The sequence below is a fragment of the Temnothorax nylanderi genome, unplaced genomic scaffold (genome assembly GCF_030848795.1).
Source record: "Temnothorax nylanderi isolate EJ_2023f unplaced genomic scaffold, tnyl_v1.0 TNYL_tig0689_pilon, whole genome shotgun sequence".
Taxonomy (NCBI): Eukaryota; Metazoa; Arthropoda; class Insecta; order Hymenoptera; family Formicidae; genus Temnothorax; species Temnothorax nylanderi.
This window is the reverse complement of record NW_027249751.1, coordinates 59,805-82,605: the sequence shown is the minus strand read 5'-3', so window position 1 is coordinate 82,605 and position 22,801 is coordinate 59,805. Positions and strand designations below refer to the sequence as shown.

At 36.6% G+C, this 22,801-nt stretch overlaps 1 protein-coding gene and 2 long non-coding RNA genes across 3 annotated transcripts; 2 read left to right on the top strand and 1 right to left on the bottom strand.

Moving 5' to 3' along the window:
* Window positions 1-7,662: 7,662 nt before the first annotated feature.
* On the top strand, window positions 7,663-9,522 carry LOC139784843 (actin-related protein 8-like). Its single transcript, XM_071724024.1, has 3 exons — window positions 7,663-8,420; window positions 9,026-9,193; window positions 9,262-9,522. Exons 1-3 carry the CDS (start codon window positions 8,385-8,387, stop codon window positions 9,520-9,522), a joined length of 465 nt encoding a protein of 154 aa, XP_071580125.1. The 5' UTR covers window positions 7,663-8,384.
* Window positions 9,523-10,814: 1,292 nt separating this feature from the next.
* LOC139784842 (uncharacterized) lies at window positions 10,815-21,968 on the bottom strand. Its single transcript, XR_011721697.1, has 2 exons — window positions 20,773-21,968; window positions 10,815-11,194 (listed from the first exon to the last, which is right to left on the bottom strand). It is a non-coding gene; the product is annotated as an uncharacterized lncRNA (long non-coding RNA).
* LOC139784844 (uncharacterized) lies at window positions 13,985-14,428 on the top strand. Its single transcript, XR_011721698.1, has 2 exons — window positions 13,985-14,194; window positions 14,297-14,428. It is a non-coding gene; the product is annotated as an uncharacterized lncRNA (long non-coding RNA).
* Window positions 21,969-22,801: the final 833 nt, after the last annotated feature.

Below are 22,801 nucleotides of genomic sequence, written 5' to 3'. Positions count from 1 at the left end.
CTTGTCAATTTGTAGTATTAATAACAAAGATAGAACGACGCAGTGTGCACCCGAGTCACCTGAGTAAAGTTTCCGAACGCCTTAACATGTTGGTGCGCAACGCCAGTAGTGATGTTCCTCTTGGCCAACAAGCGTGTCATTCAAAAATAGACAATAAAGTGTGAAGCCCGCGCGTGAAACGGCCATCGCGCGTCGTGAGAAAGGACAACGCAGCCATGCGTTTGCGCGGACTTCGATTAAAATATTATGAGCATTGTGGGAAACAAACGTTTGTTGAATGTCTGTGGTGTCAAGTCAATCGATCGCCCGTTCCTTCCCGGCAGAAACATTAATTCGCGAGTGTTTTGATTTCACGGTAGTATTTTCTCTACCACCGTATCTTGTGAAAGGAAAGAAATGCTCGTTGATTTCTTCTTGTGTTAGTCAGACGTGTGTCGTTTCTCGCATAGTAATGATCAGTGTCGCGCGGCATTTTAGATATCATCAGATTCTTCTTCTTGCAATTGGGTTATGGCCTTATCAGCAATCCAAACTCGTACAGTTTCAGCAGATGTTATTTTTCGGTATTTGCTCAGCCTTATTATGCCCCAGGTACATTTAAATTTGTAAACAAATTATATTATAATTTTTTAACTGTGATTTTTGCGATTGAAAATTCTCTTTTGAATACAATTTCACGATCGTCTGTCCATCTGATGTATGTTTGTTATTTTCATAATCTATTCGATATAGTTTATCAATTTTGCGAAAGAGTATATTATTATACAATTGCTATAATATATGATAAGAATTACACGGAAAGAACGGTTTTGCTGAAGTATCTAAAAATTTAGCAAGATACAGGTCTGAAAATAATTTTCTTGTCATCAAAATAATTATAGTAGGTCGCTGAAGTATGATGATGCTGCAAAAAATTTGACATTTTAGCAATCAGTTTGATTTACATAATTATTTTGATGGTGCAATAAAATTATTTTGTCAGATCTGTATCTAGCTAAATTTTTAGATACTTCAGCAAAACCGTTCTTTCCGTGATATGAATTGCTTATTACATTATTATAGTATATGGAAAAACAATCGGCTATTTTATATCTGCAGTTAAGTTAATCGCGTAATAAAGGCTTTTTTAAATTAAAAAAAATTTTTTTTTAAATAAATCTATAAGTATCGATTGTAGTTTGCAGTGTTTGTGTCTGCCAAATGCACTATCGATATCGCTATCAAGGTTCTCTCAACCGCATCACTTTTTATTATATATCCAATTCAATACAACTCGTTTCGAATTAACAATCAAATTGTAAGTTGGTCTTTTGCTGTATGCAATTAAATAATATAAATAATGTATAGAATAAATATTTTTGATAAGCCAGACTTTATACAAAATAGCTTTTTTCCAAATTTCCAACGAGACTAATCAAAAATAAAATGAAATGTTGATACCAAAGGTGAAGCGATTAATGGAAGAGCTTCAACACATCTGCGACGAACTAGAAGATGAGAACGAAATAGCTATCATAAAGAAATATGGAAACGAAGCAAAGCGTTTTACGGGCATAATGATATGTAAGACAATTTCTCTTGATATTTAATACATATTGCAAAAGAAGAGTAGATTACTATTGTAATTAAATAAATTTATTTTATCATTTTTACTTATCTAAATCTAGTTCTAAATAAGTCCAGATATCATGTTTTGAAATATAAAAAATATAATAGACATATAGTACCTGATCAAATGTTTTAGGACAATCATTTTTCGACAAAGTTTTATATAATTCCGTTATCAATAAGTCAACTGAATATGTAAATGTGTTGAAAAAGAAGAGATATCAAATTATTTCGTAGATTTAAGAAATTATTAAAAAGTATATATTGCCAATGTGTGTGAGATAATCGTAAATATAATATTAAAATATTCGGACACTAGCTAAATCTTAAAATTGGCAAAATTAGTATAAACTTTGACGCAATTTTATAATATAAAGCAGTTAGTTAATTATAATTATTATTAAATTTTTATTATCTTTGCTATTAAAAACTACTTATATTTTTAAGGAATAGATTTTATAAGGTGAAATTATAAATATTGTGGGAAGGATACTCGGTCACTTTAATAACTTGACAGTTAAAAAAATGCGTTACTATTTTTAATTGACTTACTTTTAAATATTTTTTTAAATAGTTTTTAAGATGTTTGACGAGAATTTAGATCAACTTTTTGATGATGACTACGTAACAAAAATTGGTTTTTGATTTTTTTAGGAGAAATGTATTCAGAATTGTTGAAATATTTAGTTAAAATATTCATTAATTTTTGTCCGTAATACTTTACATTTAATACAGTAAATCAACTTTACTGCCTGATAAATTTTTTCAAATCATAATACTGCAGCTACATTCATGTTTTATTTCTAATACCTCTATGGCTGTTATTTTTTTAATGAATCCATTGAATTCTATATAATCCAAACAATTTAAATTACTTTTTGCCGGTAAACAACATTTTCAACCAATTTGCTATAACCCAGTCGTTATGCAAACATAAATGGGGTAATTCGATTCTTCTTTGAGATTAATTTTCTTACACTTATAACGATAATAAATAAAAAATTATGTCCGAATATATTTGTCCATATGACAAATAATAAATACACGGAATAAAAATATATTTTTGCAATAACGTATTTATTGTTATTTTAATTACCTATATAAGGTTTTGCAATCGGCCCAATACTGGGTCAGTGTAATAACTAATACTGGTTCAGTATTGGGCCGGTTGTAAAACCCTATATATAGGTATATTATTTTGAAAGGTGCAAAAAAATTTGAACGTTAAGCAATTCAACATCTTACAGCATATGTTTTGTAAAAATACAGGAGAGAAATTAAGAATATAGTGAACAACTTTGAAGCGTACACATCAACGATATATCAACGATATATAACAATAAAAACAATGAATTATATAATTATTTTTTCAACATTCCTAGTGTTTTGCTTCGGCAACGCAGCTGTTGTTGCTTCTGTCATAAGTTTAGCGTTCATTCCTGGTGTTGTCTTCATAAACAAATCTCAAATATATCACCACGTACAAAACAGATGGCCTGTGTACTATGTTAACCAAGAAAAATATGGTTATTTACCTCTACTGCACATCTGTGCAGTCATTCTTATAGGAGGAACTGTATTGACAGTAACAGGAATGTGGCTCTTCGCCTACATTAAACATGCCTGTGGAATGTTTAGAATCGCCAGGTGAAAAAAATTAATGTGAATAAATGTAACAGTTGCGTAATTGCGAAAAATTTGTTGAAATTATTCTCATTTAGCACAAATTTACACATGAAAATAATGTTGCTGTCGTATTGAAGTCACTTTTGTTACCATACGTATATGTTATGTAAATACGAATAAACTTTTCTTTAAGATAATAAATTGTTTGACGTTTGTGCAAAATCTTCATTAACAAAATTGAAAATTGTGTCTATCAGAAAAAATTTCGTGAAACATTATATTCTTATCTTTAGCAAACACATATCATTATTGTAACAATAGCTTTTTGATGGTAGAACAGGAATTAATGTTATTTAATTTGTTGATGAAATGTTTTATATATATAGATTAGAAAAAAAAATTTTACAAACAAATTAATTTTTTAAGAAGTTTTTTTCTTCCAAGTAACTAAATAACAAAATGACAAAACGTATGTTATACTAGCAAATTATTTTTCTTCATGCAATAAGATTATATGTATGTATACTATATAATTATAAGAAAATTATTTATAGTTACCGCATCGAGAAAGCATTGATGACAAATATAATGAAAATGGTTAGCTTAAACGACGAAATTATAATGTATAAAGAAATGATTGTTAGCTTAAAGGACGAGATTATAATGTATAAAGAAATGATTCTGGCGGTAGATATTCATCGTAAAGCTATCAAGTTAGTATTTATCTACTAATAGCAATATAATATAAATAATAATATTTTATGTTTTTTAAAGGTTCTCTAAGGATCTATTTGATAATTTCCAAAAATTATTATTTTTTTTAATAACAACTTGTGTGATTTGTTTGAGCACCAATTTTTATGGAGTGAGTTCTCGCATATTATTAGACGTATTTTGGTGTGAACAGTGTCATATTTTACGATATCAAAATTACCGAGATTTTACACAATTTTGAAAGATCTGTACGTAGGAAGAAATTTTTGTAACTTTCTGTATTATGTAAACTTTTTAATGTGTTACGAAATGTAATTTTTTCTATATATTGCGATATATATATACACACATGATAATCGCATTATATTTCAGATTTCTACGACATTTGGAGATAATATCGACTGTATAATACACCTTTTAACTGTAGGTGTAATCTTTGTATCCATATTATATTGAATTATGTCGGGCAAGAAATTACAGATCACAATGACCACGTATTCTCCACAGCGTAAGAGATAATATACATGCTACAAATGTATTTTCTATTATTTAATTATTTAGATGCATTGCTCTTATGCAGTTTTTAATTCACACAGTTACAATGTTCGGTGGTACATGGCACCATTACACGTACAAAAACTAATATTGTTTCTCTTGCAAAGAGGTAGCAAAACTTTCAACTTACATCTAGGCGGAATATTGATATTGTCCTTGGAATGTTTTGCTACGGTAAAAGTTTATGTTGTATATTACGTATAATATTTTGTGAATATTTATTTGTAATTTACGACATATAAGAGATATTTCATTCTAGCTAACGAAGGCATCGGTATCTTATTTCACCTTTGTGTATTCCACGCAAGAGTGATGCGATTATATCCAACAGTGATTTTTATTTTCATATAAAAGATAAGTTTAAAAGTAAATTTATTGTATTATGTCTTACTAATTGTAAGTGTCCGCACTTCCATCCATTGCACTGTCATTGGATAGTCGACTCACAAATTTATAGTTTTCAAGTCCTAATAATCGACGTATATACACTTGTTGTCAAAAAAGTATTTTAATGACTCATGTTCATATACATATACCCGAGGTGAAAATCTAAGTCATACAAGTCATCATTAAATGCGACACATGCTCAATTCTATTGTTCTTTTCCGTTTACGAATGCTCCATATCATATTCTCAATGCTCCATAGTCTGCAGCTCGTTCGAGTTACGTATTACACGTGCTCCAAAGTCGTATTTCTTCAAAAAGCAGCTCTTGGAGCACTGGTCTTTTTAATAATATAATATAATTAAATGCTACAAGTGCTACCTTTTGAGCATTTGTATGACATATATTTTCACCTCGGGTACAATTTGCAATTTCTTTTTTGCAATGTCTGATGTATAAAAAATTAATACAGATGAATTTAAATATGTTTTCTAATAAATCTAATTAAAAACGGAGAAATGTGTATAGTAATCGAAAAATATATAAAAAGAGAGAAGTGTAGTAAAATTTTTAAAATAGAGAAGGAAACGTGCAAATTATGATTTGCCACAAAATTGAGAAATTGAATGAACTTACCGTGAAGTTCGATTACAATTTATATGCTGTCTCGTCCGGATTATTTCAATGTTATTGTTAAATAAGCGACATTTTCGAGAAAGTCATTACACAGGAGCTATAACACATTGTCTTATACTTAACTAAAGTATAGACATCTGTGCATTGAAGTGACATTTATTAGCGTTATGAGAAGAAGCTATCATTTAATTGGCTGCGCCATTTTAGTTGTTGCATCGATGTGCCTGTGAGATGCGTTATCGGCTATCCTATCCCATGCGAGATTCCGAAAACGAAGTCGATCCCATCATCTAACGATAATGGAGGATTCACACCGCTTCCGGCGTTCGACCGATAAATCCTCCATAACTAGAGACCTTATAATTAAGAGTCTGGCCATAAGGCGATTTTGTCAAAATCCTACGAGAGAGAATACACATTCAGTACATTCACTATCGCTTTCTCTTTCTATCTATCTCCTTCTTTGTCTCTTTTCTATCTCTTTCTCTTTTTGTTTCTCTCGTTTTTGACAAAACTGGCGGAGCAATCAAAACTGGCTGTTTTATGGCCAGACTTTAATTCGAGGGTCTGTATTCACAACCATACTGGAATGAACACTTGTAAACGAGGTGAAAATGCGAAGCGAAAAGTGAACAAATTTATTAGATTTTGACCAATAAAATCGTAGATACTCTAGTAAATTCTCTTACTTTTCACCTCGTTTCAAGATACGTAATAGGCTCCCTGAACTAGAGAATCTCTAGGCATAAGATAATAGGCATAAGATAATATATAGGCATAAATACTATACATATGTATGTTTATGTATATATTACTAATAATGTATATTTTGTAATTTTTAAATACATAATAAAACACATTGCATTACTGATACAAGACAAATGACTTTTAAATATCCTCCCACACTCCTATTCCCATATATTCCCACGAACTAAATTGCAATTCCTGGAAATTAAAATTCAAAAATTTTAGCACAAAATCTGAATTCACAACACTCGACAAGAATTTTCAATTCTTGATTTATCAACATAAAGAATTTTCGATTCCTGAGTTTATCAACATAAAGAATTTTCGATTCCTGAGTTTATCAACATCAAGAATTTTCAATCCTGAGTTTATCAACATAAAGAATTTTTAATATGGGATCCAAAAGATTTTTTGGAAGGAAAGGAAATAAGAGAAGGGTAGAATAAGTAATACTTCATTGCTTCAGTAAAATACTTCAATTTTATTTTTCTTATTTTATTTACATCAAGAGTAACATATTATAATTAAAGTTAAGCATAATTATTGTAAACGAGATTAATTAACTATTGCAAGTTATGGTTTCAATTTTTACAAATTATCGCTAAAATTAACAATCTTTAACATAGACAAAGTATCAGGAGAACAAAAATTGCTGTGGAAAGATTATGCGCTATTTAAAATCTAAGAATGGCAGAATTCGGGATTTTAAATCATAAAAATTAAAAGTCTTGTAAATGGACAAAGTATCAAGAGAATAATCGACGAAGAGGATGCACTATCTAAAATTTCAAGAATTGCGATTTCGAGAAAGCATCTAAAATATTTCTACATCATAATTTTTTAAGGAATTAAGAGATCGACAATATAATTTCGGAGTTATATTTATTAGTTGTAAGAATTTCGAATGTTACTTTTAGATACTTAATTCAAAGAAATTAAAGCAATGTACATACAAAATATTGAACGATGTAAAATATTTTAATAGTTGGAAAACGTTTCTTTTTACAAGTTTATATGTAATGCTATACTTATGGCTAGACGCAATGTTTGATTTTTTAATTAAAAAATACATAAATAATCGTATTCTAATTTACATGGAGCTTATAGACTATACAATAAACTGAATAAACAATACCTTCCGCATTATAACGCAAGAAAAAGAGAGAGAGAACATTACGTGGCTGTCCTCGTCCTAACAGTATGCATGCACAGTACATACATGAGCGGGACTCAATTGACCACGTTGTCAATTGATTTAAAATAAAAATATCTGATTGGTTGGTTCAGGGGAAAACTCCAGGCATCGGGGGCTGTGAGTGGCTGTGGTCAATCGCTGTGGCCAGTGGCCATGTCTATTTACACCATGTGTAGACGCCGTAGACTGCCGTAGACGGTCCTTTGACCTTTACCCGCAACTTTCGGATGTAAACAATGGAAAACATAACCTAATAACCTATTTCACAGGCTGAAATATCTCGCGAAAAGGTGGCAGATTTGTTTAAAAGAAACTAGAACACACACACACACACACAACCAGTTGGAGACACGGTGATAAGTTTAATCTTATCCCGAACATTTAAAAAACTAATTTATCTTGCGTTCTTTAGTTAAAGAACATAAAGTGTAAAACCTCTAAGAAGTTAACCTAAAAGCTGGACTTTCCAATAAGAGAAATAGGCATAAACAATATAATAAAGACTATTAAAGAGTAATATAAGATGCGCAACAATTAGGAAAAGAAATCACACGAAAGCACACGAAGTCATTAGTAAGAAAAGAACAAAGAACTGGATGTGCCAAAAGCCGAAGAACAAGTATTCGGTATTGATGAAACGTTAAAAAATATTCCCATTTAAAAAATCCATCTCTCGAATGTCATCGATGATGTTTCCTGAAAGGATGTTAATATTTCGCACGCGATGTGAAATATCGCCATGGGCTAAGTAACACTTTCTGGAATTTTCTGCAAGAAAACTGAAGTAGAACAGAGGAAGGTACGAAGAGAAAAATATACTGACACACATGTACCGGACCCACCGGACCTAAAAGGGAATAGCTTCATACAAGGAATAAAAGTAAAGCGAGGAAACTTTGATTATTATTGCAATATCGAATGTCAACCAAAATGCCAGTTTATCAAGAGGCTGAAGTAATTATTTTTGTTTTTAAGTAAATATACACAAGTAGATATACGTTCGGAGCTTTCCAGCAAGCGACACAAGTCGACACAAGTATCGTTTTATCTTTATTACTCATTGCCAAAAAAGAAAGATAGAACGATGTTTGTGTTGACTTGTGTCACTTGCTGGAAAACTCCCATAATTGTTCCTTTATGAGGTTACAAAGCTTATCTTGGTCTGTACGAACAAGTGTACAGACCAAACATAAGAATATAATAAGACAAATCTTAATCTTGACCTAATTTATTAATTTATGCCAAAACAAAAGAGATAAGAGGGTTAATGAGCCAAGCTGGATGCTTAACCACTCAATTTTATCTTAAGAGAGTTCGGGTAGAGACTAGTCCTCTTATCTACTTTGTTTTGATTTTTTTGAACCTTGAATTGTTATGTTTATGCCTATACCTAATCTTTCTCCTCTAGCTACATTATACTTGTTATTAGTATCAATGTGAATATCGTATAGGAAGGATATTCAAGAATCATTTTCATCTGTTATATGATTACTTTTTTGTTGCCTGTTAAAGCAATATAAAAAATATTCATAATAAAATTGATGGAACCGATGTTGCAGCAAATCCAAGCACAGACGATTATTGTTATTCACCCGGGCTCGATGTATCTTCGTATGGGCCGTGCTTCTGACTTGAAGCCCATTACGTTGCTACACGCCGTCGCAAGGAGACGTTTATCAAATGGAACAAAATACAAGGATAGTCTCTTACCTCCAACCGTGACACTAGTAAGTACTGGAGTAAATGTGCAGCAGGATCTTGTTGTCATATTTCTATTTGTCATTGTCTTTGGCAGACAAAGGAGCTAACACAAGCGATGGAAGAGTCTCGGTTGCAAGTGTCTCATACGCTGCAGTCCTGCTTGCAGTCCGACGGAAGTCGAAGATATGCCACACCACCGCAGCAAATAGCCGCTTTCAATCGTAGATCTAGTCCAGAAATCTCCTCTCCCGGTAACATGAAGTGGACAACGACCGATCGTGATATAGTTGTCGGTGACGACATCCTGTCGTTAGATCCAGAGGAGGAGTGCAATTTTAATGTCCATTTTCCATAAAAAGAGGGGAGCATCGCGATTTCCAAAAGAGGCTTTCTGGAAGGACGACGACGATATCGAAGGGGCAGAAATTCGGCCGCGGTGACTCACGTCCCGCTCGTGCGCGGCATCGTACGTGGAAACGCGAACAAGACCACACGGGGCACACGCGGGTTCCCATAAGCCGGCGGCGGCCAAGGCAACCTCTGCGACGAATGCCGGTGAGTCACGAAGGAATTCCAACCGTGCGAGCACAGCCGGGCCCCGCAAAATGAGAGGGAGAAAGAGAGAGAGGGAAAGAGGCCCCGGATTCCCCCTCACACCTCTAGGTCAGTAGACTCGGGCTGTTGCGTATGATACTCGCGTGTTTTGGCGACGATGCGTGCGTGCGTATATACGTTTCTGCGAGACATGGTTTACTGTTGGCTTGAGAATATTTATATAATTGTCACAGCTTACTTTAGCTTTAATAATCTCTCTAAAAGTCGAAAAGTGAAATATCACTCAAAAGGAGTGAAACGCAAGTGTAACGAAAAGTGAAAATTGAGCCTGTGCACTTCGAGTGATACGCCACTCTAAGAAAGAGTAAAATTGCGCTCTATAAGTTGGAGTCGAATGCAAACCACTCTATGAGATTTAGAGAGATTGTTACATCTTACTTTTATAATGTATTTATTCTATATTTTCTGTCTTTCATTCTTTAGAATGTATAGAATATAAGGAAATGGCAGCGATATTCTTCGCGAGAGCGAACTCTTTCAGGCTTCCCTTGCGGTGAGCTCCACATTTTTCAATTACGTATATCAATCCACGTTCGAAGGTACATGCGTTGCAAGAAATATCAGATGGCAATTATCGTTCGAGAAGACGAGAGGCGCAGAAGAAGATGCCTGAGAAATTCATAATGCGACGGGTGCACTCCTCTCGGAGGGGCGCGGATGCATACGGAGCGCATTTGCCGTGACTCATCGCTCGCGGCTTCACGAGCGCGGAGCGGTGCGTAGAATGCGAAAGTCGAATATACCCATCTCCGTCTTGCGTGTCGTTATATTGTGCGTATATGACAATGCTGGGGGATATTGCACTATTGCTGCACCGTTATAACGACCGGAGAATGTGGCGAGCGGTAAGTCCACAGTGGCTCTCACATACAAATACAGCGCAATTCTTTTCGAATCGTATATAAAAACTGTATTCGGACTGAGTTTTACGCATACGTAATCGGTACGACAAATTGATACGATATCAAATATCAACTGCAGTATATTTTACATAATGATTATGGATTACATTATTGAATGAAACAAAAATCCTTCCGCTCATTTCAGATCCCGCTGAATCTTTATTTATTTTAATTCTTTTACATTTAATTTAATTTAATTTATTGCGTATGTACAAGATTTACATAAAAACACGCAAATAACGAAGCTGTTTTATGTGTATAAATTGATTTTTGATAAAGAATTTGCGTATTTTGGATGATCCCATTCCCGAAGAAGCTTTTTGGAAATTTATTCGTGCCGATAGGCCAACCCAGCATGGATCCAGCCATTGTTCGCAAAAAGATACGTGTTTGTACAAACCCAGACGGCGATACTCGCCACATTCGGGCCAAAGGACTCTCCGGAGAAAAGAAAAACAGCGGAGATTCAGTCTACCGGCGATTCACATGGAAATTAAAAGGAGCACTCACCTGAAACAGAGAAAAAAACGACATTTCTTTAGCCACACGATCGTCGCACAACGAATTACAATATGAATAGGCGAGACGAGATACATCGGACCCCTTTTAATCACTAGCTCCCGACGTGTCCTATGCCCACTATGTGTCCTCTGCCAACTGTCACGCGACGGCATAAAAAAACATTAAAGGGATTACCTATATCGTTTTTTCCCCACCTTTTTCTCGCGACTGACACAATGAGTTATCACGATCGGTAATCAGCAAACGATTTTATTATTTGTTGTAAAATTGGCACATGAAACATATCTGAGCAATATGTATTAATAAAATGCGTTAATGTTGGGGCAGAGTAACGAATAGCTTTGCCTTTTATTAAGTGTATTTATTAGCTCATTCTGTTACAATAAACGAACAACGACTAATTACGCGACAGGTCGCGCAATTTGCCGCGGCGCTAATTGCCATGTAACTGTAGCTGATAGCTAATAGCGGAAACGCGTAAATCAAAATAAAATTATCTTTTAATCTGTCCAACAGTTAATACAATGATAGTCCTGTCAATTTTATCAGATACCGACAGAGAAATCATATTTTAAGGTAATATAACAGTTTTGGAACTTTTTATTACAGTTGTAAATTTTCAAAATGACTTCTGATTCTTGTTTGTTTGAAATTAAAAATTTTGTCATCTTCATTTTACAGTTCTTTATCCGAATTCAGTGAAAAACAGCAAAAAAAAAGAAGAAAGACCGATTATACTTGAAACGATAATTATAATTAGACTTCGACGAAGCGGCTTTCGATCTTTATTCGGCTTGTTTCTTTAATTGCGACGGAATAATAATTGTATCATTATTTACCAAACGTCTCGTGCATATTTATCGGATGAAGGAAGAAACGGAAAGGGGGGGAAAAAAAGCGGGGCGTCGAGAAGGAAAGACACGGAGACGAGGAAAATGCGTGGGCATCGCTAATCAGGAATGGCGCCACTCGAGGCGGATTATCAACCTGCGAGTCTGCGAGGTGCGCCGATAAAAGTGTGCGCGAGGAAGAGGACCAGGGGAAAACGAGCGAGAAATGAGATCCTGTAAACTCTCGGCGCGATGTAAACGACCGCGCGATGGTGATCGCGAGCCGCTTACATCAGAGATTCGCTACCGCACTCACGGCGCATATGTAACGAGACACATGAGTAGAAACATCGCATCGTTCGCAGAATGTGCCTAATTTTGGTTGATAGAGAAAGATGTTCGAGAGTTCATGGTAATAAGAAAATCAAGAATATCACTTTCAAAATAAGAAAATTATTATTTTTCTAAAAATAAAAAAAATTTTAATTTTCATTCCCAAAGCAAGAAAGTTACAATCTTTATTTCTCAGAATAAAGAGAAAAATTTTTTTTGATAATCAGAAGATCAAAAATTTAAATTTCCGAGATATTAAAAGAAAATATCGCTTTTCTTCAAGTGTGGACTTTCATCTTATTTTCTTTATCTTCATTTATTTGTTATCGTACAGTTGTAATATTAAAGGACATACGCAAATAAAAACGTAAATCACTGCTTTTGTATGCGATGAATCTTGAATTTTCTATTTTTATCGAAATGTCAACACGTAATTAAGAGAATCATTAAGTATCAAGAAACGATAACTCCTGGAAGGCCGATACATATTGTTGCGGGGAAAAAAAGTGCCACGAAACGGGTCACGTGAGCGCATTAGAATGCTAATCCTTGTGACAAATGCCTGTAGGATCGTTAGTCCTTACAAAGTGCGAGATAGCGCGCCGCTAAGTGATTCCTCCGTCCGCAAGGACACAAGTCAATTATCTTTTTTCCACCGATTTACATCTTTTACTGTCGTTCTACGTTTTATACCACCGATTGCAGATATAATAAACGATGCAAAAAGTCTTCTCGAAATAGCGTCCATGAATTTTTTGCGTCTGCCAACTGCGCAATTTAAATAATTAAAGACGCAATGAAATAAGTTTGTAGACGCTATAAAATCTAAATTAAAAAGCTTCCTCTATGAGGAAGCAAAAAAACGATAAAATAATAAAATATAATATTTCAACAATTTCAAACTAATGTATGCAAATTATATTTATTCAACAAATATTATTTGTTTTATTAAATTGTATTAATTTATAATTGTTATTAAATACAATTATTGGATCGAATTTTTCGAGCATTCTCTATAAACCTCAAACGCATTATTATGAATTGTTTCATCATATCTCAATTGCTAAAAATAAATTTCGCGAATCATTTGCCGCCTCAAAAAATTCTGGGGATACGGGAAGGTGTTTCAATTGCGGTAAAAAATATGAAATGCGTCGAACAGCATCCTTGGAGTGCTGCGTTCTAAATTCGTGCAGCGGTTTTCGAGTGCGTCAATATTATGCGTCCAGAAATAAATACGCAAAGACGACGGCGATGAAGATGACAACAGTGAAGGCGATGCCTGAATTCCTTCAGAACTTCTACTTTGAAGCGGCCGCGACGGATCGGCCGCATTCCGTTATCACGTGCAACTCTCGTAAAGTTAAATGATCCAAGCGCCAGCTGCAACGCGAACGGTCTGGGATGCTTTAATACAGACTTCTCGATTGTTTCTATAAAAAAAGGATTTCGTAATCGCGCCAGTAAAAAAAATGCCGTACCTACTCAAGAATTAAATTAATTAAAAATAACTACGGTAATATTCTCATGCATCATTAAGCGCGCACTTACGCAAAACGTTTTCAATACCGCTTCGCGGAAAATCGACGTGAGCGAAAGTTTAACCCTCAAAGTACTCCGTCGGGTTGTTTTCGTCCACCCGAAAAATACGATCCTGAATATCTTTTGAATCCGGAACAGTGGCGACATCTATTGTGTACGTAAAAAAAACTTTAGGGTAGGAGGGTCCTTCACGCGCAAGGACATCTTGGTCTGTCAATTTGTCTCCGGATGCCAGCGAGAACAAATCTCAAAAGGTCGAAAAGGACCCGACGGAGTCTTTTACGTAAGTAAAAATGCACTTTTTTCCAAACTTTTTTTTTCTTGAAAATCACCTAATTTTCATAGTTTTGACGCATTTTCAAGCATTTTGGTGTATATGTTCTAGGCATAACCTATTGCCCCTCCATAAGCGACAGGAAAACAAACCAATGTTGTGGTTTGTGCGGTAAATTTGTCTGCGACGATCACCGCGTTAATTGTTGCACCGATTGCTTATAATAAAAATTGATAAAAACATGCTGTTGTTCTCTTACAGCCCTTATTTTCCTTGAAATAACGTGAAAACGCCACTTGAAAATTGCCAACTTTCAATCAGTGAAATAGGATATCTGGTTTGATCCTACGCTATTGTGACCGTTACCATCGGAAAGAGCAACTCTTTTCCTGTAAGAAACTGTATTTGAAAATTTTTTTAACTCATTTTTTATATTTATTATGAATTTTTAAAAAAATCACTTTTTTTTCAATTTCTTTATGCTAATAACTAAAAAAAAACTATTAAAGAAAAAAAATTTTTAGAAACCAACATCACAGCTTAAAAGAGGAAAGTTCAAAGAATATCCATGAATTTTGCGGAATTTTTTGAATGATATTTAATATTATTTATAAGTCGAAAGGCAAAAAGGACCCGACGGAGTACTTTTAAGGTGCCAAAAAGCACGGAGTCGTTTGAGGGTTAAACAGATTTCGAGTCGCTTAAAAAATATTACATACGTATAAAATTAAAGGTTGCGACCATATAAAGTTTCTCGAGTAAAAACGTGGAATTTGTGGTACTAAATTATGTTGATAATCGACATTAAAGATTAAGAAAACGGTTCTTGCACAAATAACGAACAAAAAACGAAATCCTGCTCTTTAATTATCGCATATGCGTATGTGTACTTCACGTATGTAATATTTACGGAATAGTCTGAGTAAACAACGCAGCGCGCGTGTATTATTACCGGTAATATCTTTTTTCTTTCTTTTTTCGAAACTGATGACTCAGGAATGACATTTTCCCTTCGGAGCCAGAGAGACGCGCGCGTGTCGCGTTGCATACGATTTGCGTGACATTTCTGTGACAACAGAAATACGATTCGATGGCTAGACTACGTCGTGAAGGCGATATTCGACGCCGCGGTGACCGGCCAGTCAGGTTTACATCCCGGCACGGCGATACCTGTACCCCCGATGTGCGTCAACGATCATGTAACTATGCAAACATGCAAACGAGACGGACCCGCTTACATCGAAATTATTATTAATTGGAAAAAAAACGATAATTTGATATTTATACCAATTTTAAGGCAAGATCTACGCAAGTAACCTTTAAAAAAAATTGATTTTTTGCAATATATATATATATATATATGCTATTATTAATATGATTCTGTAATAATTTTAGATTTTATCGCTGTGAAGAGTTATTACGTTGTTCCATTCGTCCAACGGATATTAATTACCCTTATAGCGAGATACTATTGGTCGAAATAGCTCTCTTCATCATGCTCACAAAGATCGAATCAAGCGCCATTGATTGGATAACGCTCAAACAACGTATTTACATATTTATGTAAATATGTTTAACGGAGGATCAAGATTGCATATTAGAATCATTATTACGCGCTTATATGTATCATGCGAATACTTTTATCGGTAATAATTGTAGCATTAAATCATGCTACGATCGCTGGATCTCTTATTTATCTCGGGGCCGTTTCAGCGAGCCCGGAATTCACAACTGCAATTACACTAATCCTCAAATGTGAATGATACGTATTGTTAAGCTTAAGCTGCCTAGCCGTCTCGTCGTATTATGGCCGCAAATTAAACGCATCCGGTCTCCGATCCGACACGCGGTAGCATTCGTGAAGAAAACTCTACGTCGATTCCATAAGAATCGACCCGTTAGATCTCCAAAGCGATACATCCCTTTGAAAGGTAAATAAAGAAATAAGGTTACAGGCTTGTAAGGACCTCCAGCGTTCTAATGAAGTCGTTTAGTAGCAAGAGCTCGTACTCCAATTAGCTATGTAGCGATTAACTGACTCTCGTTTCGTACACAATTTCCATTAATATCTCTTTCGTTAATTATATTATATGAACGCAAGAACAAATAGAGAGAAAATTGCGGGCCGAACGAGCGATCCTAAATTACCATTAAGACAAAGATCCCGACTGCGATGAGGTAGCTAACAAACAAATGTAAATTTCTCTGAAGGCGTCGTACGAAAACAGCGTTCTGTCTCCCAACTCTCGGCAATTTAATGCTGGTTACGCTTAATAGCCAACCGCTTGATTGTCTTAACAAGACCACTCCTTCCTTCAACCTGTTTTTTTTTTGTTAAGCTACCTCGAGGATAAAGAATGAAGGAAAGGAGTCTCAAAATACAAAATTCAAAGACGCTAACCGTAAAATATACAGTAATTTTTTAATCATTTAATATTATTTTTTTTTGAGAGAGAGAGATGGAAAAAACATAATATATAAATTTTTAATTTATTTGGAACGAGTTTGTGGCATAAAAATAGGTTAAACATATTCTGCGCTATACAATAAATTTTATTTCTGCATAAATAACCTGCCGGAGAACGAGGTAAAGGTCAATTGGTGAATTTAATTTCATAATAAAGTTATTAATTCCAATATTCCAAATGAGGATGAAATGCCAATGTTGTACGAAATGTCGAATCTCACGAGTATTAAAGATTCTTAATATTAAAATTCAATTCTCGCGATTCGCGAACGACTCTAGTTAACGATGAACGAAGACAAGAAATGGAGAGGACCAGAGAGACTGAAAGGGAGAGGGTATGTAGAGGAAAAAGATCCGAGAGTGCCGCCTACGGAGAGCGGATGCCGGGTCGGCGGGGTCACCTCTCCGGCAAAATGAATCTTTTATGCCTCTCTTATGAGTCGCTTTTACGACGCTTCTTCGCGTCCTCGCGCGTGCGAGAACGAGGCGTTTCTTTCTCCAGACTATAGAGAAGGAAAAAATCAGCTCCGGGTCGGTTCACCCGATTCATCCGTACGCTGAAGCCACTGAATGGGATCAGAGCATGAATTAAATTCTCCCAAAAAAATTTTAATTGCATGAATGAAACATTTAATTTTAAATAAAACACTTTTATAAGTCCCCATCCGCTGCAAACTTGCGGTCAATGACCATGCAATTGAGCAAGTTATGTCCTTCAAATACTTGGGTATCGAAATCTCCTCCTGCCAGGACCGGAAAGTGAGGTTACTACACCTAACTAAGAAAGCGGCAAGAATGGCAGGGTGCCTACGTGACCTAATATGGAACAACAGACACATGAAGAGAAAAGGAAAAGTCCGGATCTACAAAACATGCGTCCGACATATTCTGACATACGCAGCCGAAACCAGAGCGGACACCGTCAAAATCAAAAGCATGGTGCGGACCGCTGAGATGAGGGTACTAAGAAACATCGCAGGGTACTCTCTCAGGGACAGGATCCGAAACACGAACATCCGGGAAATCTGCGAAATTCAGGACGTGGTTAGATGGGTCAGACAGAGAAGGAGAAAATGGACCGAGCACGTATCAAGGATGCAAGACGACAGAATCGCAAAGATCGCTAGGGATGGAAAGCCCCACTCCAGGCGTCCCCCGGGAAGACCCCCAAAACGTTGGATGGATAGCTGATGGACGTCAACTTCACTGCAGGAGGAGGAATAGCTGGAAAAACAGGCTTGGCTTATTTCAAGAAGAAGAAGAAGAAGAAGAAGAATTTTATGAGTAAGAGAGTACGTCTGAATCGATTTCACATTATATTTCGTACGGAAATATTATTTTTCAGATAATACTTTTTGGACAAAATCGGGGGAAAAGAAGGAAGGCATAAATTTATCTCGAAAATGTGGATGCGTAAAGTATGTAGGTATTTGTGCAAATCGTCTCGAATTAACGGCCGCGTAATATGACAGGCTAAAAAAGGATGATTTATATAGGCATTAGAAGGAAACAGCCGCGGCCTACAAAAATTCCCGACTCCCTTCGGGCTATTTCGGACACGAGCCGCGGCAGCTTCCCTAATGCGAGGTCTCGGGTCTCGGGTCTCGTCCGCCTCGCACACGTGGAAGAGCGAAACGCCGCGCGCCGCCGCGGGCATCAGCATCAACAGGATCTCGTGTCTCTCTCTCTCTCTCTTCCACTCTTTCGTGCGATATATTGATATTAATGTGGTCCCAACGGCCATGGAGCATCCGCTTAATGAGAACGATCGTCGCTCGTGCCACGAGCCACCCTATTATTCAATTCAATAACGCAACCCCACGTGTCCCGTGACGCCTTCTAATTGGCCTGTCGGAAAAATTTCTAGACGTGTCCTCGGACAATCGCAAACTCTTTAAATTCTCAATAAATTTTTGAGAAACATTTCGTCGGAGATTATGAAAGAAACGGATTTTTTGTGTAACTAAAAATTGTTACATACACTGTTAAATTCGTAGTTATACTCAAATTATACTCAATTTAAGTCATATTTAACCATTCGTGTAGGTTGTCGCTGCTCCTACTCAATACGTCGTTAATTTAACTAAAACAATGTTAATTTAACTAAACCAATGGAGCTAAAATAATACTGTTTTGTATCAAAATAATAAATTTCGACACACACGGTAGTTAAAAATAATAAAATGTTAACTCAAGGTTTGGTTTAAATTTCATCTTTTTCACCTTTATGTTTTCATTACTTAATACTTTTTTACCTTGAATTTCACCTTTAGTACTTAACTAGTGTATCCAAAATCGTGAAAAAAAAACCGTCTAATTAAGTCGTCAATTATTTTCTATTAAAATATATTGTAAATATATCATGCGTAAATTTTCTTAATGTCCCCTCTACTTTAACAAAAACCATTAATGTATGCGAAATCACTATTAACGACGTGTCCATCTTGGCACGTCGCAGTAAAACTGAATGAAAAATAATGAAGCGTGAAAGAGGCATTAACGTGACCGAACCAGACGAGACAAATGCTTTTCTATTACGAGGAAACTATTCTAAATATAACGAGACCTAAATACAACGTTGGAGACAGAAAAAGAGAGAGAGAGAGAGAGAGAGAGAGAGAGAACGATGTAGCCTCGAATCTTACGAGGAAACTGATTGTGAGTACTTATTATAAAAGAGCAGCTTATTAATTCTATCAGTATTCTGATAGAATTTCTGATCTTCATAACGTAATTAATTTGATAACGTCGATATGGAATCAGCTAAAAATATAAAACATTCTTATCTCATCTTTGATAAGTTGTGCTAAATCATGGTAAACAGAAAAATGACAAAACTTCAAAAACACAGAAAATTTCTAGATTAGATAATTAATATCCTCTGAAAGAAATAAATATTCAGTAAATTATACATAAATCTTAAAATAAATAATATATTTATGCCGAAATATATAAATCAATATTCAATAAATACTAAAATAGAAAAATATTGAATTAATGAGAAGAGCTAATAAATATTAAAATATTTCAAAATATTGAATTCTTATTTAAATTTATTTTTAATTTGTAAACATTAATTAATTTACTACAATTTATTAAAAATTCTGCAAATCTGCCAAGGATGCATTCGGAAAAAAGCTATTATTCTTCAATTTTGTCAACTTTTACGAGAATTGTACAAAGATGCTTCTCGAATCGCGGAAGATTTTGCGCGATTCGACCGTTTTTGCGCATATACAGAAAGTAAAAAAGTTGTTTTGTATCAACACAGAAGATATAATTGGCGTTTCCATTTCGCAATAAATACAGGGACACGCATGTAATTTCAAGATGACGTTCGCGTTGATAGAAAAAAGTAATCGTTTCGCAGCTGCACACGAGTTTAATAAACCAGCAGAGGGACTCGGTTGTTTGTCATTATATAAGTAATCACCAGCTGTTCGCGGGATTTGCCACCAACCAAAAAAGATTGCAGCCCGCCTGAAAAGTCGGGCATAAACGTGGCGACGCGCCAGAAAAGTCGCCGCGAAAAATACATCGTGGCAACGCACTTTTTATTTCTCCCGCTTTAATCTTCTCGAAAAAAAAAAACGCTCCTCGCGTTCGCGCGTCGCACTGCGAGAAAGACGGTCATGTTCACGGCCAAATATTCGATTTAATCCCAAACGCGAATCGCGATCATGCCATAAGCTTTTAATTCAATTATATGTGTTGCTAATAACATGGGTAAAATTAATTTTAATTCTGCGATTGTGATGAAATCGAGTTTTTCAAGAGTAGGTACAATATGTTGAGACATCTGTGTTGAAAGGGTACGAAAATAACGAGTCTAAAAATTGATTTTATAAACGCAATTAAAATTTTACGCGCAAGTAAAATTTCTTTGATTTAAACAAATAATTCTCGAAGACTAAACCATAGTATACTAAATCGATTTCTAAAATTCAAAAAATATATAAGTATTTAAACTTGTGTTAACTTGTGGAGTTAATTTGAGACCTACATTACGATCGGTGCTATTTTCAAGAGAATTTTAAATTATACGACGAAGAATTATTTCGTTATTTTACAAAATAGAACGCGACACGGGTTCATGTGACTTTTCGATCGGCGGTTTTACCTTCGTATGAAGACCCGAGAAGAAGGTACGCCGCGGCACGGAATACGACGACATGTTGATCTTATTGACGACCATTGTCATGCTATAGCTGCCAGATGGATTTCCTTCTCGCGATACGTCGATTCCAAGTCCGAGATCTTCTTTTATCCACTCGTTCGTCCTTCCTCGTGCAGCACCGACGTGATACTTCCGCGTCGAGGCCGACACGTTCGTGTGCTCGTCTCTATCAAATGTACTTATCCGCACGCTCCGTCTCGAAGTACTGTGACCGTCTCAGAATTTTCGTCGAATTGCGTTCCACTGGGGAAACCATCAGCAGGTCGGCACTGGGAAAACCTGAAGAGCCAGGCTCTCGGGCAGAAACTCGCGCGCAAAGAGGCAGTAAACGACTCCCGTTATTGGAATCCGTGATGGCGCAAGAAGATTCCCTCGCGTACCTCCGCTATAACTTTCCTCCCGAGGATCGCCACGTGAAGATTCGTGAGAACGATCAGAGCATCCAGGTTTTTTTCCGAGCTCGTTACGTGCAATAATACTGAATGGAACGCACCGAAGCTCGAAGATATCTCGAAGGGTCTCAATCGCTCTCCGTTCTGGAGATTTATATTTACTTCCAGGCGCTCGACACACCGCGCCGAATGGATCTCCTCTTCAAATGTCACTACTTGGAGATCCCATTGGAAGTTTACTTAGGCAAAGGCCTGTCAAACTGTCGTTTTCATTTCTAGCGCCATGTCGAATGGAGACACACATTAAAGAGTCTTCTTCTTCGACTACTGTCGCCCTGTCGCCCGAAGAAACGGTGAGAGTCTGATGCGTTTCAGAATCTCGTACTTATCTTCGCGCGCCGCGGATCACGCTGGAAGGATTTCTTCTCCGAGGAGCGCACTCGACGAGGAAGAAAGCCTAACGAGAGCTGCGTAACAGCGGAAGGCTATCGTGGTACGCGTGGTCCTTCGAGTCGGACGCGCGCGAGAACACTGAAGGAACGCTCGTCGACGGTGTTATATATAGCCTCCCTACCCCTGGCTCGCGAACCGAACGAGGTTCTCCTCAGGCCTCAGGTTGCACCGCACCGCGGCGCGGGACGTCGGAGTCCGTCGGACGGCGGGTAACGGCGGCGGCATCACCGTGACCTTCGAACCCGGAGGGATGTGTCAAGGGACACCCCGAGGAGGGATAGAGCGCCGACCATTGGAGGCTGGACAGGAAGATGACCGTGGTAGGGTGGCCAGAGGCCGGTCGCAAAAGCGCGAAACGATGACGAGGAGATCGATTCGCCACTCGTGCGACGCGACATGTCGATCCGATGTAGCGCGCGAGAGAGCGACCAATGTCAGCGGTGCGGAAGGTGGGGGATGTTACCGGGTATGGGTGACGAATGTTCGTTCCTCGGTGAGCGTGTGTAGGAACGACGATCGTTGCTGAACACGCTAAACATGATGAAATAATTTGCGACAGGTAGACAGGTACTATTGTACGGCGATTATCATCGGCGCCGCCGTAACTTCGAAAATGTAGCTGTTACGGCGGAGGTGTTACTGGGTGCTTTCGTGAAACCGCCGAGTACCTCTAGCGACACACGATTTTAACGAGTTTACGCTCTCGTACTCTCTGAAGGTCGAAGAGTGAAATGCAAGTGTAATGGAAGCTTTGATGTTACATAATTTCAGTTATGACATCAAATTGATCTCTTTTCTCGTCTCCGCATCTAATCTAAAATTTAATTCGCTCAACTTCCTGTTTTCGCATAATTCGTCCGAAAAGTAAATTTCCTTTCGGTCACGCTTTCGTCGAACTGCACATGTGACGGAACGCAATGTGTACGTGAACACGCAACTTTTTTGCGACACTTTAAAAGCGAAACGAACGTCAAGCGAGTTTTCATCGCTTTTCCTCGAATTTCTTTCTTCACGGATGTCGCGAAAGAAGGATCTCTTATAGGGATTTCCAAGGGAACAGCTGACGGCGTTCGAGAAATAACAACGAGGATCCGATTAAGGAGGTCAAGGAATAACGCACGCGCGAG